A 15,506-nucleotide genomic window follows, 5' to 3' on the forward strand; every position below is an offset into this window, starting at 1 on the left:
ACTTCAGAACCGTTCAGAACTCACAAAACAACCACAACTGTCGCCCGGCAACAGATAACGCACGTAAAACGTTACTTCCCCGGTCATTACGACGTCACTCCAACATGGCGGCATGCATGGCACGGCGCTTTTATTTACTTTGTCGTACTACAGGGATAACCTTGATTCCACAGCATGTTTTATCAAGGAGTGTCGTATTAAGACACATTCACAATATTTTTCTGCCGAGGGTAAGCTACGGAACCCGAGGGACAAACGCCACACAGGTCAGTGAAGTAAACAATATAAAGCCCAAGAATGGTTTATTATTTAGGAAGGGATGTCACTAGAAGCTTCCTTAAAACTTTACAACGTTTAAATGCATGTTAACTGCCTCCAACTCGTGAACTCACCTGACAAACTGGACTGCCATTATAAGAGTTTATCTCTCTGACTTCTCTCAGTGTGCACAGTAAAGCAAATCTCTATTTTGACTTTTTTTCAGGATGACCAAGTGCACATTCCAGTAGGTAAATACACACACACACACATCTGTTAAGATGAATAATGTGAAGAACCCATTAACTGCCCAGGTTTTATTCATCTCTTCTTGTCTTGTGTTGCAGACCGTCTGACAGTGTCCTACAGCAGAAGCAGCGGTCCTGGTGGTCAGCATGTCAATAAAGGTTATCAAAGTTCATTTTTATATTAAAGAAATACATTTTGATGCAAACAAATAATAATCTTAATTAATCTTGCCTTTAATCTCTCCTTCCGCAGTCAGCACAAAAGCAGAAGTCCGTTTCCACGTGCGAACAGCCGACTGGATCCCAGAGGATGTGCGACAAAAGATCCTTGAAAAGGTTTGTATCCAAATACAGTGCCATCAGGAAGACGTGTCGTTGATGACAGCTGGTCATTTGTATGTTGTATTCATCTGTCGCTGTTTTATTTTACTTTTTTTTTTTTTTTTTAACTCTGCAAAGAACAAAAACCGCATCAATAAAGCTGGAGAGCTGCTGGTGACCTCGGAGCTGAGCAGGAGTCAGCAGAGGAACCTCTCCGATTGTGTACAGAAGATCTCTGCCATCATAGCTGAGGCCAGTGAGAAGCCCCATGAACCCACGGCCGAAGACGTAGCTCTTAGAGAAGCCAGGTATTATCTAGTAGTAGCACAGGATGACGGTGTTTACATGGACAGTGTTACTTCAACCCGAAGTAACACTGTGTCTCTGTGTGATTGGAAATTCCTTTCGATCACAGCTGTATTTTTTTGCCTGAGGTGGTTACAAGCAGCATTCAGCTAATATCTGTATTACTAGTGGATCACTAGTGTTCATGTAAACGTAGCAACTGTTCCTTGGTGATCCTTTATCAAAAAATGTGTCTTATGTATAACTTTGATGTTGCCCCATGTTTTGCAGGTTACAGAGGAGGGACAAAGAGCGGCTCAAACAGAAGAAGATCCATTCAGCTATCAAGCACAGCAGACGGGTGGATTTTGACTGACCTAACGTTTCTACCTCACATGATTGTTTTGTCAGCTACCTTGTAGATGTAATGTATGTGTTCTGTGTTAATTATTTTGTATTTCCTTTTCCATAAAATAAATGCAGAAATGCTTTTTTCATGCAGAAATATGTCCTGCTTCTTTTTAACGATGAATAATAATAGACAGAGTGGCACCAAAAATGATATGTCGAAAACTGTATGTGGTGAAAAACACTTAGCAGAGGATGGTTTCGATCCATCGACCTCTGGGTTATGGGCCCAGCACGCTTCCGCTGCGCCACTCTGCTCACACATATGACGCCTCCCCCATGTTCGTATTTAAACTCGGCTGGACTCAGGTAATGGTTGCATTATATGGAGGATTGTTTTAAATTAGCACTTTAAAGACATATGTTCTAACGTTATTTGTGTTTATTTATTTTTTTCTGTTAGTATGGCTAAATTGTCCTATAGCTTTTCAGCCTATGTGTAGATTCATTTAGCAGTTAACAGCTAGTGAGGTTAGCATAATATTAGGGGTAGCTCAATGCGTGTTGGTGTTTACGCATTAGAAAAGTGACATGCGAGACATGCGCATGTGCTTCAGCTAAATTGTGGATCGACGTTATCGACCTAAAATGAACCGTTTTAAAACCTTCATTAAAAATGTGGCAAAAAGACGACCACGAAGGGACTCGAACCCTCAATCTTCTGATCCGAAGTCAGACGCCTTATCCATTAGGCCACGCGGTCGGATTGACATAGACGGCGCTGTGTTCCACTGAAATAATACCACATATGTGTATGCTGATTACATTTGCTTGATTATTTGAAGTCAGTTTTTTGGCGTTTTCCGAGACGACTTTCTATTTTCCTTCCTGCCTTTCATTGCTATCAAGGCCTCAACTGCTATGAATTTATTGCTGTAGTCGGTCGTTTTTCCATTTCCCCATTTAGTATAAGTATAATTATAACATTGTAAAAACAACACAGCACGCATATATTCAATGCTTTATTAACAGGGCAAAGTAGGTCTTGGTTCAGTAACGATATGAACTAATATCAGACCAGACTTAACTCATATATCTTACAAACTTATAATGCACACCTTTAAACTTGATAATAAAAGAAATTAAATAAGTTTATTCCGACAATATGTTATCGACATTCACATGTAGGCACTGACAAAGTAAAAAAACAAAAAACAAAAACAAAATACACAAATAAATACACAAGTACAATCTAGCTAAATATGCAAAAGATGAGGCATAAGACATTTTCAAGTGCAATAGGTAAGACATTACAGTATAGAAACCTCATGAGCCTTTAGAAAATAATAATAACAGGCTCTGGTTTGGCATCGTTTCATCTATGCTAACACATACTCCCCTTTCCTTACACTTTAATCACTCTAAAGCCACGAGCGCTGAATTCAAATGCACTTCACACTACAGTTACCCATTATAATTACAATGCTGCAATCTTTACTTCAAGAGACCTTCTCTACGAATCCATCTCTTCTTTGCAGAAATCCATCAGACCTCCATCACACACCTTCCTTTTTTCTTTTTACACACTTGAACACTAGTGTAGGTTCCCTCAGTTGTCAGCTGTGCCACAAAAAGGTTTCAAGCTTGGTTATGTCTTCAACATTACTGTAGAATCGGGTATAAAATATTAGCTGGAACAACATTCATTATAACAAAGGTTTACATACAGGAAGTTACCCAGAAGAAAAGGCATAGGTATTGTATATTGTGAAAAAGGTGCAATATGTTTGCAGGTTAGTTTTATAGTTTGGTAAGACTGCTAGGTGTTAGACAAAGCCCTGGTTCGAAGCCTTATACTGGTTATATTTTCTTTATATGGTTTGTTACTTCAGTTAGAAAAAAAAACTGCCATAACACTTGTATTAAAAAAGCCCCTCAGGTTATTTTATTCAAAACCATTCCGCACAAACGTTCATGTAGTCTACATTAAGTGGCCTTTTCTCGCTCTCCCAATAATGTCAATGACAAAGCTCATTTGCTTTCATATTTCTGCTTTTTCTTATTGTTTGGTCTGTCAGTTGCAGAAACAAAACTGTCTCTAAAATAGTTTATAGTCTACGCTATATATATCCTATTCTGTAGGATGAGTCTTCATAATGCCCAGAAATAGTGAAAACAACTATCTGCAGAGATTGTCCTTTGCATCTTGTCTCTAAGACAGCAGCTTTTAATAATTTACTGGGATAATCACTCGTAGAACTCAACAGCTTCCCTATCTAAAACTACAATAAACTCAGCTCGTATACTATAGATATCACTCACTACTCTATATTAATATCAAAGGCACTTCAGTACTCGTAAGAGAGTTGAAGTGACACACAGTGGAGGGAGACGGTATTCAATTTATAAATGTAAAACCAGTTTCAGTCTCATGCTGCCTTCAAATGGAACTGGTGCACTTGTGGTTTACGACAGGGGGAAGTCACGTACACTGTAAATGCTTGGTGTTCATGGCGAAACCCTCACCATAAATTGTGAGTTGCTAGGCAACTGTCAAAATCTAGGAGCCGCCGAGGCTAACAGTCAACAAGCTAGCAACAGGAGGACTTAACATAGAAAATGCCAAGGCCAAATGCAAGGATGAGGCCGTCTAGAATATCATCGGTTTCATCATACATATTGTAAAATTACAAAGAAAAACGCCATGTGGCTAAATTACAATATACTGTATTAACTATCCACTAAAAAAAAAAAAAACTTCCATGTCCTCCACCAGTTTGTCAATAGCCGTCTGCTCATATGTACACGTCTTGTGAGCATGGTAAAGACGACCCCCATTTGAAGGCATAGTCAGTTAATTTACTAATGTTAGCGTCACAATTTCATGTCACATCCAACAAACGCTGTGTTCGTAAGCTAGATATGAAGCTAGCTTAGCTTAGCTTAGCAGCACTGGGAGTGGGAGTGGTGAGTTAGCCTGGACTATTCCTGCCGAGGCACTATAAATCTTAAAATAAGCAGAAGATGCAAGACTGTAGCAACCTCATACAGACAAAAGGTTTATTAAATTCTCAGCAGTGTTAATGTGAGTAGTGATATAAGTAGTAGGAGGAGAGTTCTTAGCACCTCAAGGTCTTTTTTTTTTTTTGTAGACAGACAGCACTGTGGCTTGAGAGCCAAGCTCAAGCTTTGTGTTGGCGTAATTCAACAAATGTTAGTACAGTTGCTTTATAATAAACACAAGATACAGTTCATGTTAGTATTAGGTTAGATTTAAACTCATATTCTTGTCGGAGATGCAGATTTTTTGTGTTTTTTTTACTTTTAGTGCACTTATGAGTGGCATATTGCTACTGCTGTGGTACTGTAAGTGTAGTGTATAAGGTAATAAGGCAGTGAAGCCAGTATAGATTTAGTTGGAACAGAAGAATATGTGGGGATAGGCCTCAACAAATTCATTAATGTTCTATATGCTTATATGCATCTGAATATCGCAAAAATTCAATCACATGCGAGCCAGATTCTTTTTGAACTGTACTTGAATTTATCAGTTTCTAAAGTAGCACCCTCTATAAGAGTGTTTACCCCGATCACAAACTCGAGCAATTAACACTCAAACGTAGTCATGATCTCTAGAGATAATCAGTGTAAATTTAGTGTTTACTAGATTTGCCTGATTTCCCAGACTTGCTTGCTTTAGCAGCTTTGGTAGCTTTGATGTCCATCTTGGTCTTCTGGATACGAGAGAAGATCTCCTTAAAGAGGGCCTTGTACTCTGGAGTGTTCTGCCCCAGCCGCTTATCCACTGCCTCCACCTGCTTGCTGATGCTCTCAATGGCTTCAGGTGTGGAGGGAGACTGGGTGGGAGTAGGAGGTGGTGCAGGGGTAGAGCCCATGGCACAGTCTTTCATAGAAGGGTCTCGTGAGACGGGCCGGGAGGTCTGGACCCCAGCGTGACACAGGTTCTCCTCGTGGCGCCTACACTTCCCCAACAGCTCCTCGTATTTCTCCAGTAAGGCGTGGTACTGCTCGTCCACCTCCCTGAGGATGGACATCCCTCTCTTCCTCACACTGTTGGCGTGGAGAGCGTAGCTGCCTCTCCTGCGGCCGGACGCATCCCGGGCCACGATGGCGTTGAGCGCCGTGTCGCTGCAACTTTTCCTCACAGGGCTGGACTCGGGCAATGCCTCGCCTCCAACACCCCTTCCACCTTCAGTCTCTTCCCTTACGCCTCCTCCCGTCTCACCGACCTCCACCTCCAGGAAAGTGTCGGTCTCCGGGGTGATGCTGAGGACAGTCTGGGTAAGAGCCACGCCGTCGTCCTCGCTGCTCAGCAGGAAAGTCCGAGCGCGACGTAGCTGCTGCAGCTCCTGCAGTTCCACCTCCAACTCCCGAACCCTTGCCTGGCAGCTCTCAGCATCCTGTGAGAGAAATACAAATAAACAAATTCCGCACAATTAGAAATAGTTTCTTGATTGTTCAGTCTGTCATTATATTCATGATATGTCTTGACAGGATTTAAGTCAAAATAGTTTGGTCTATCATACCTGAACCCGCGTCTGCAACCGAGAGAACTCCCCAATCAGGAGGTTGCACTCCTTCTCCACCACTTCCCTACGACCCCTCTCAGTCCAGACAGCTGCTCGCAGAGCCGACACCGCCTCCCTCAGGTGCTGGTTCTCTTCTTCAAATGGCTGACGCTTGGTTTCCACAGTAAAGCTCTCAGCCCTGCCCACTACAAACTCATCCTCATACCTGTAAAAATGAAAGAATATAATTTAGATGCTTTCTTACTGGAAGTATAAAAGTGGTTTGCCACCTGCTCTCCAGTCGTTCGTACTGTGGATGACATTATAAGTACCTGGGTGCTGTACAAAGCTCCCTCAGGCAAGGGAATGAGTGGATGGTCTTGCGTCGCTCCCTCTTCTCTCTCCTGACTCGAAGCTGCTCCATGGACCGAAGCTGCTCCACCTGCCCTGACAGAGATTCCACCTGGTTCTGCAAAACCTCGATAGTCCCTGTTAATCTGGTGCACAAGAAAGAGCAAAGCCTTATGAAGGAATGTAAGAGTTTAAAGTGACGGAGAAAAGACAACTCCCAGTTAATCTCTCACCTCTCAATCTTTTGCTGTGATGCCTTACTGTCCGTCACCAGTGTGAGATTGGTGCGTTCCAGCTCTCTGGCCGTCCCGTCCAGCTGCTCGTACACTTTGGCGTGCTGCTCATTCATGTCCCGAAGTACTTCCAGCTGCTTCGACAGGTACTGGAGGACAAACACATACATGTATTTGAGAGGAACACCAAAAATACACGCTGTGGACTGAAACAAACACTTTCATATAACTACAATCTTATGACAATATTGTGCAGGTGAAAGAATGCAGTTGTGGGGACTTGTTTTGTGAGAGTTAAGACAAATCATGGTTCTCATTTAGTGCAGAACTCCCACTCTTTTTTTTACCCCTACTTTAGTCAATTTAAATTGGAAGGCTAAATACTTAGTTCGCTAGAGTATGCTTGACTGCACATGCGTGGGGAGATCATCTACCCGCACTACCTTTGCGATCTACCAGTCAATTGCGATAAACGTACTGGGCACAGGTGTTAAGGGCCAAATACAAGTTTTCTGTTTTGTCTGAGCTAAGTAGAAAATTACAAGTCATCCACTCCTTTATGATTTTAATACAAAGCTAAAGTAAATGTATCTGGCTGTCATGTACAAATATATTCTAGCTAGGGGTAATTCGGTAATCATAGTAATGAAAATCCATGCAGTGTTTCCTAATAATATGGCCAGAAGGAAGCATCTATATAGTGAAAAGAGGTGGTCCTAGCACAGAACCCTGTGGGACTAACTTCTGTGTACGTGGAATAATTGTTGTTGACATGAACAAACAAACTATCTCATATATATGACTCAAACCAACCAAGTAAAATGTCTTATTGTTACTAGCTGCCTTTAGAAGACATATGATTTAGCACTATGTAAACTGGATTGGATTTTTTAACACTGATAGGGCTCACTGAGTATACCTCAATCTCCTGCACTTGCTCTTCATTGGTGATGTACATCTGCTGCAGAGAGTCCTCCAGCTCCTTGTTCCTCTCCAGCAGAGTCTTGCCCAGTTCTGCTGCCAAGTGGAGATCTAGAAATCAGAAACAAATTGAGTAAAAAAAAAAAAGAGGACGAGTGTAGAGGGCAGAAATAATGAGGAATAGATTAAGAGAGAATGCATTAATATTAATGCAAGAGGATTGAGAAGAAAAGATGAATGGGAGAAGTTAATCTTCCAGAATAAAAAGTCATACTGCAGCCACACTATTTAGATGACATTTGTCACAACCGATAGAGAGCACTGTCCTATTTTAAGCAAGGTTATAAAAGGGCCAGGAATGATCAAATGGCTAGTTCAATTATAAAGGGAGGAGATCAGGAAGAGAGGGAGACAGTGCTACTTCCTGCAGCCTGTCCCCCTGCAGGTCTCCTCTCTGCTGACTGAAAGTGAAGGTCAGAGATAGGTGCCAAGTTTATTTGAAGAGACACCTCTCCACTGAGATTAGGACAGGAATAGGCTGACATTCAAGACACTGGGGTGCTGGAGGCTTTCACTTACCTGAAGGAAGGCAAACCTACATTTAAAATATTGAGTAAAAGTGCTCGGTGTTCCCTGTTTTTGTTTGGATCTGCAGACTGCTAATGCACCCACAAAGTAAGATGAGTCACTGCCATCACTCTCTGTTCTTCCTGTGCTCTGACTCAGCAGTACTGATGGCCTATGTGGCTGGGTTTGAGTCAGCAAGGTGTGGCTTGTGTGACCTCTCAGAAAACGAGGGACTGAAGCAAACAGCCGATGAAGCCATCTCTCACACAGTCCTCACTCTGACTTCAATAATGAATGAGGCGGATGCCAGGCCACAAGCAACTTACAGCAACTCCTGCATCACTGAAAGTGCAATGTCGGAGTAAACACAGAAATCCTCACTCATTTATACTATGAGGATGTTATTGTCAGATTTTGTGTGAGTTTTTTTCTGTATTTTCTATAATTGTAAGTTTAATGTGGATGCTGGTTGAACACCCGGCAGAGATTTGTAAGCATGGGCTATTGGAACCTGTGACAGGAATTTGTCAGCAAATAATTTAGCAAAATAATCTGCAGTTAAAATAGTAAAACTATTCTTCTCATTTTACAAACTAACACAATTTACACAGTGTCCCAGTGTAGGGAAAAGAAGCTGGTCAATATTAGCATGTTGCTAACTAGCGTACCAGGTACTGCTTTATCAATCTCTCAGTGCTATCTAATTATTTATTCTTCAATCTTATTTATCAGTAGATCACTTAATGTGACAAACCCAAAGAGCGCTACAGAACATTTGTGTTCTTTTTAGCTTTGGTCTAACACTGCTAATAGTTGGTGGAGACCAAAAACAGTGCTAAAAATTTGTGGCCAAAGCAGTGATTGTACATTAATACTGATATTTGCTGCATGTATAAAAAAAATACTCTTTCTTACATGCTTAAATGCTGACATTGGTGTTGGCCTCAAACACCCAACACAGTTCGAGCTCTACTTCTCAGTATTCAATTTTGTGAAACCACACACTCCTCTTCTAATTCACAGTCTTGTCTTAGACTAATGAGTAGCAAGCTGGGCCTGCTGCGCCCAACAGCCCCATATGGACCAATTCACACGCTTCCTTCTGTGCTGATAGCGTAATGAATTCCTGCGGGGCCTTGCTGTCAGGAGCTCAGGTACTACTAAGTGGATGCCTCTTTAACGCTGGAGTCAGTGCTTTCATGAGAACATGAATAGCCCATGGCATGTGATAACAGTAGGCATTAAGGCCTCAGAGGTGATAATAAATAAACACCACAGTAGAATGATGGGGTGACAAATTTATTATATGACTGATTATTGATTTCCCAATTAATTTCCTTAAATGTCCAGTGACTGTCATTGATACAACATGACAACAATCTCGTAATACAACCATGCGATAACAATGGCAGGTGTTTGTATACTTCAAACGCATCAGAAATGTATAGGTCATGTGATGATAACTGGGCAAACCCAATCTACTTAGGAAGACTTGGAGGAGGTTAAAAGTATTTAAGATGACCTTGAGTTAAAATCTTTATCCATTTTTACCTGAAGTAGTTAAAGTTGCTATTCACAACAATGTTATATTAACAATGGATAAAATGAATATATGTATGTGAAAGGGATTGCTGGCAGCGGCAAACGTGTCACCCAATTTTGCAGTTTTCTCAGCTTTTAGAGCTTCACTAGACCTCACATCATTAGCTTTGGGTTTAAAGGTCTGCAATATTATTGTTTTGGTTCAGCCTTATTCACTTTCATCCACATTAATTACAGCACCAGGCTGGATTAGCTGACAGGATGCTATCTGCTAAGTTCAAAAGGCCAGATGTTAAACGTCAGCTAGTTTAACACTTGCTATTTGGAGAAATATATTGGTGGAGACCAAAATATAGCCACAAGGAGACCAAATATTAGACTTTGGTTGCTGGGTGTACAGAAACAAGTTAAAATTGCGTAAATTTGCCAGTGTTGCATTTACAGATTGTTGCGCTGCCCCAACTGGCCAACAAGAATAACACAAGTTTAAAGTGTATATTTGATGTTTTTTCTGATCTTTATTTTGCTGCAAAAAAATCTCCTGACACTAAGAAAAGAAGGAGTAATTACTTTGAATGATGTAGTGTGCAGTTAGCATTGCCAGTGTTAGCAGCCGTGGCAACCAACAGAAGCCATGATTTTGTCACAACAGAAAGTAGTTGATGCAGTAATTGTGTTGCTGTCAGGACAAAGCCAGCCTGGCTAGCATTCCTCTCATAAATAAAAAGAAACTGAATTACATGAGCAAAGGTTGCTGCGGTTGAGGACATCTCAGTAGTTTAAACCCAAATACTACCAAGTAGAAACACGCCAAACACTTTCTCAGTGTCAGCATTCACATGTCGAATTCTCTTTGGCTGCCAGAGTGGGAAAGTGAACACTGCACAGACCAAAGCCTCTCTGAAAAGAGAATAACAGAGGAGGAGGAGGAGGAGGAGGAGGAGGAGGAGAGAAGCTGAGAAGAAGAAAACAGTGAGGACAGAGAGCCAATCGATAGAATTTAATGCACAAGCAAACAACTTTGCAGGTCAATACTCGACAACTGACTGCTGTTTGATCCATGCAGACCTGAAATTGATCCTCACTGGATGAAATCAGCGAGGCTGGAACTCCGGCGCACAGTAATTACATCATGTATGAGGAATACAAGCATTTCCTGCGTGCTCCTTGAAGGCAGCTGCAACCAGCTGTGAGTGTGTTTGTGTGTTTAAATAACTCGGTTGCCCAAAAGACAACACCGTTAATTATTTGCCTTGCAGACAAATATAATAGTGTATGTGGCGGTGGTGGTGACGTCTTTCACAGGCCGTGTTTTTAAGGTGCGTGTCACCCATGGGATTCACTGGAATGTGAAAAACAAGACTTCTCCTTTTGCTCTTTTCCTGCGTCAAATCCCTGACTTCAGAAAAGGCTCTAGAAACACTCAGTGGCCTGAAATTAAATATTTAATGCTACAGCAGAGTGCTTTTCTGTATCATCAGCAGTACTAACTCACAATGTTTCAAAGCACCAATATCTCGCAAGATTTCTTCATTCCTTCCTGGGAACTTTGCTCTTTCATACTATTTCCTCGAATCGCATAAACACTTAAGATGTGACATGAGAGCTTAAACAGTCAAGGAGGCCTATCATCAAATGTGAGTCAAGCCGACAAGCCTCCAGTCTCAGCTGGCAGAGCCACGCATTCACTCCTTGGTCGCGAGCCAGGAGAGGCTCTGGCTAACGCACAATAGGCCCAAACAAAGAAGCATCCCAATTACACGTCTGCATCCCTGCTATTTTTTTCAGCTTTCAGAGTTGAAATGCGAGCTACAGCTACATCGTAACCAGCTTTTACATTCCACAAGAGGTCTCAGCTTTCCAAGTTTGACATCTGCCAAAGAAATTGAAGGAAGCAGTTTATGTTAGGAACTCGTTCATATAACTACATGCTTTTTTTTTTCTTCAATAAAATGTCCGACAATCCCTCTCCTATAGCACTTGTATAGTCCCGATATTAGTGGTTTGCACAGAACTGTACATGGCATCACAATTAAGTTGCTTAAAACATGCTATTATCAAAGCCCAGAGTTTAAGTCCTTGTGCTGGTGCTTAAAGATAAACACACCTCAGCAGCATCTCTTTATGTGGCGTACAAGTATTTGGGTTCCCAGATTTAAACTATAAACTGAGCCATGAGCAACCAAAGACAATGAATTGTATTTGCTGATAACTTGATTTGTCAGTTTGAACTAGGAAGACGGGTCTCCATAATTTTATTTCCTTTATTTATTTTTATTTTTTTTGTTTGTTAACTGATGATAGCTCATTTTTTTGTGGATAGGAAACAGACAAGATAGCAAACAATTTTTCCGGCACACCTTTCCACTTGCTGAACATTCTGTCCCCCTCATGTTTCGCCACAATGCCTTGCACCTCAGATAGAGACACTCCATTCTATTGTCTTTACTGCACATTTGAAGCTAGCGCCAGCAGCTAGTTAGCTAAGCGTAGAGGCTATAACAGCTGGGTTATCAAATTGCGTGCAGAAGTCAGTTTGAACTGGGAAAGTGGTCTGCACTATACAAAAGATCCTTCACTGCTCAATCTTTTAACTGAATTGAGAGATTATTTTATATATTCCATTTTTTCTCTTACTTAGGCTACTAATAAAAAATAAACGACTGCTAGCTTGTGTTTTGTCCTCCTTATTCTCTCCAGATAGAGATAGAAACCATTCTACTGAACCTATGAAGCTAGCAGCTAGTTAGCCTAGCTTAGCTAGCTAGCCTCACGCTCTCCGTACATGACCAAATGTATCTACGCTCCAGTTACATATTGAAAAAAACAGATGTAAAGTGTTAATTAGTCAGATTTATTTGTTTTGTTAGCTTCAGACAAACTCAGCTATATTTATGCTAAGCTGTTGTCGGTATATTAACGTTAGCTGCTTTATGTCAGCAAATTCAAAATTAAGCTGCAAACAGGTTCAGCCATTTCTCTGTTTTTCTGCTGTCTTTGAGGAGGTTTAGAATTACAGCTTTTTATTTGGAATTACTTTTCTTATTGGGTGAGCTCAGATATAGGAATAATTTAAACTTACTGCTAAAAACTACTTAATTTGTAGCTAGCTAAACAAAGGTAAGGCTAATTAAACCAAATTCAGTTTCACCTCTTAGTTTTTGTTACAGTATTCAACATTCGTGATTCCAAAGCAATGAGATGACCTCAATGTTTCGGCAGAATTGCTCTTAATAATGAAACCATGCAAGGAAGCCTCCCGACAGCCCTCAGGTCAGCCTGATCCTATAGAACACCCGCTTCCTAGTGATTCATGCATGACAACAAAGTAATACAATGACAGCGGTGTCTCTCGGTGAAGGACTCGTGGCCTCTAGAAAGGCCACATGACTGAAGACGAGCTGAGGCCGTGGGCCCAGCGCCGCTCAGAGCGCTCTGACATCCTCTCCTCTCTGCTCCATCAAACACAGAGCTCTGTCTTTCTCTCTGTCTCTGCGTGGACACACACATATGAAGACATGGCGCTATTCCTGACACCAGCCATTTTGACTTCCATTTCATTTCTCCACCGCTGTCGCCCGATTTAGGTCCATCTTTCTTCTCTGTCATCTTCACCGTCTCCCAGAATAAAAAGCTAATCAAGAGATTTATTTTTACCCTCAGGTTCGCTGACGTATGACGCTTCGAGCACAGGAAAGAAGTTGGCCCATTAATCCATGACATCATGATGCCAAGTACGTGTGTGCATGTGTGTTTCTAGTCGGCATCAGCACCACTTCCCCACAGCCAAAAAAAAAAGAGGTACCATTATAATTAGATGGTGATCAAAACGGGATATAGAGGGATGAAGAAGACAGGAGATGAAGTAAGGGGTGCAGGGAACATTATGACTCATTAGACACTTTTATGAAATGTAAAAGCGCCTGCAGGAGCCATGCAAATAGAAAATAAGATTATATAACTGGCATTTAATGTTCTATGTCAAGCTGTGCATGATATGAGTTTAACTAGCATGGTTGCAAATTGGTCAATAAATGCCTTTGCAGAAATTTATAGCAATTTACACTGAGTAAAATCATGCAAGATGTTGCTGCCTTTGTAATCAATAGATATTAGTTCTGAAGCCTTATATATGTCCAGTTTGATGATATTGCCTTTAAAAAGTCAAACTATATAAATAGATTAAAACATTAGGACCATTAAGGTTTGTGTAAATCAGACAGATTTACTTCACTGATAAAGTTAATGTTCTGGGCTTTGAACACGGCCCATTAGACAACAACATCCCTCAGCGAATATGAATTCAGTCACAGTACCCCGCTCTCGAGCTGTTAGTTGACACGTTTTTGTCATTTTTGAGAACAAATTTCTGTTCCAAGCTTCTCGAGTGTGAGAATCTGCTGGTTTTCTTGAATTTCTTCTCATCGTTTGCCACTGTTTAGATTATGTGACATGTCTGCAAAGCACCGAGCAGATGAACAGTAACAAAAGTACATTTAAATGTATTCATTCCAATATTTAAACAGCAGCGGCACAGAAGATTTTCAAGTATCTTTAACTGCATATGTCAAGAAGTAAAAAGATGGATTATTTTGACATTAAACCGTTTCCATTTAGGTTAATCTTATGTATATTCCAGCTTTGTGTCAGCAGAAAACTTAGGTCAGCATCACTGAAAATATGAATACAGCACTTGAAAGGGCTCTGTGTACTTCCTGAGCCTCTCCCTAATAACTGGACCTATGAATTTGTGTCAAATAATAAAAAAATATATCATCTGAGGAGCTTTTTGTCCATCAACCAATAATTGCAAGACTACTATACTGATGACTTGTTAAAGCTTCCACAAACCACATGCCTGATTGCAGCCTGATAACATTGTTAATGTGGATAAACCACTCTGTCTGATGCTGACACTTTACAGTAGAGTAAAGGCCCTGCTTGGCATGCTTTCAGTGCATTGTTGTCAAAGAAGCTCAGCCTGCTGCTTGGAAACTGCTTCAGTGTTTAAGGGATTGCAGGATTGAAGTAAAAAAGCTGCAGATGACGTCTCTGTTGTCTCAGAGAGTCTTTGTTGAGAGGAGGCCAGCTGACCGGCCGGCGCCAGCAGCTGACACAAGAAGGGATGCTGCGGGAGGGGAGGATGGTGTCTTGTCTTACCCTGCTCCAGGTCCTGCTGGTCGTACCACGGCTCTTCCTCTTCGGTCACGAATTCCTCCATTCTCACTGAGCTTAGCATGGGGGACCCCCTCCTTTTAAGCCAGAGAAAACCGCAGGGGTAGCCCCTCTCTGTCTGAACAATGAACCTCAAGGAGCAGCAGCAGCAGCAGCAGCAGCAGCAGGCAGGACCCTCCAAAAGGCAGCGCTCGCTCCTTCAGGCTGGAGCCGCTCTCCCGTTGTTGCTCTACGTGTTTCCTCTTTCCCTTCCTCTCCAGTTTCCTCGGTCACTCCCCCTTCTTCCTCTCATCCCTCTACCACCGCCCAGCACCGGCCCATCCCGGCGCTCCGACCAGCCGGCTTGTTTCTGCTGCAGAGGAGCCTACAGACGTGGCAGCGGCGTTGCGATGACAGCACTTCCTTTCTCCCTGCTTCCAGCAACAACACGCTCAGGATGCCTTCAGGTGCTGCTTGTAAACTACGCCTTTATCTCCCAGCTTTCGCTCAACTGCGCCCTCTAGACCGATGCCAAGGCACACGGCAGGATAAGGCACAACTGATTAATTTGAAGGCACTTCTAAAATTAAAACTGAAATTTCGGACGGCACTTAAACGCTGCATTACCTCATACATTATCCAATAACCAAGAAAGCCTGAAAAACTGTAAATACATATAAGGATAAGAATAAATCAAATCATTTTATTATACTATAAGTAGTAGTAAATAATAATAATCAAAACCCCTC

The 15,506-nt window shown here is 41.6% G+C and overlaps 2 protein-coding genes across 2 annotated transcripts; one reads left to right on the top strand and one right to left on the bottom strand.

Annotated features, from left to right (window-relative positions):
- Window positions 1-60: 60 nt before the first annotated feature.
- Window positions 61-2,353, top strand: mrpl58 (mitochondrial ribosomal protein L58). The gene is made up of 6 exons (XM_084568044.1): window positions 61-266; window positions 485-509; window positions 606-665; window positions 760-842; window positions 966-1,135; window positions 1,404-2,353. The coding sequence occupies exons 1-6, from the start codon at window positions 105-107 to the stop codon at window positions 1,486-1,488; spliced, it is 585 nt and encodes a 194-aa protein (XP_084424170.1). The 5' UTR covers window positions 61-104; the 3' UTR covers window positions 1,489-2,353.
- On the bottom strand, window positions 2,354-15,219 carry LOC311504771 (cerebellar degeneration-related protein 2-like). The gene is made up of 6 exons (XM_084568043.1): window positions 14,764-15,219; window positions 7,493-7,605; window positions 6,574-6,722; window positions 6,322-6,486; window positions 6,008-6,215; window positions 2,354-5,881 (listed from the first exon to the last, which is right to left on the bottom strand). Exons 1-6 carry the CDS (start codon window positions 14,840-14,842, stop codon window positions 5,114-5,116), a joined length of 1,482 nt encoding a protein of 493 aa, XP_084424169.1. The 5' UTR covers window positions 14,843-15,219; the 3' UTR covers window positions 2,354-5,113.
- Between the last annotated feature and the right edge of the window lie 287 nt (window positions 15,220-15,506).

The sequence above is a fragment of the Chelon labrosus genome (assembly GCF_963514085.1).
Source record: "Chelon labrosus genome assembly, chromosome: 19".
Taxonomy (NCBI): Eukaryota; Metazoa; Chordata; class Actinopteri; order Mugiliformes; family Mugilidae; genus Chelon; species Chelon labrosus.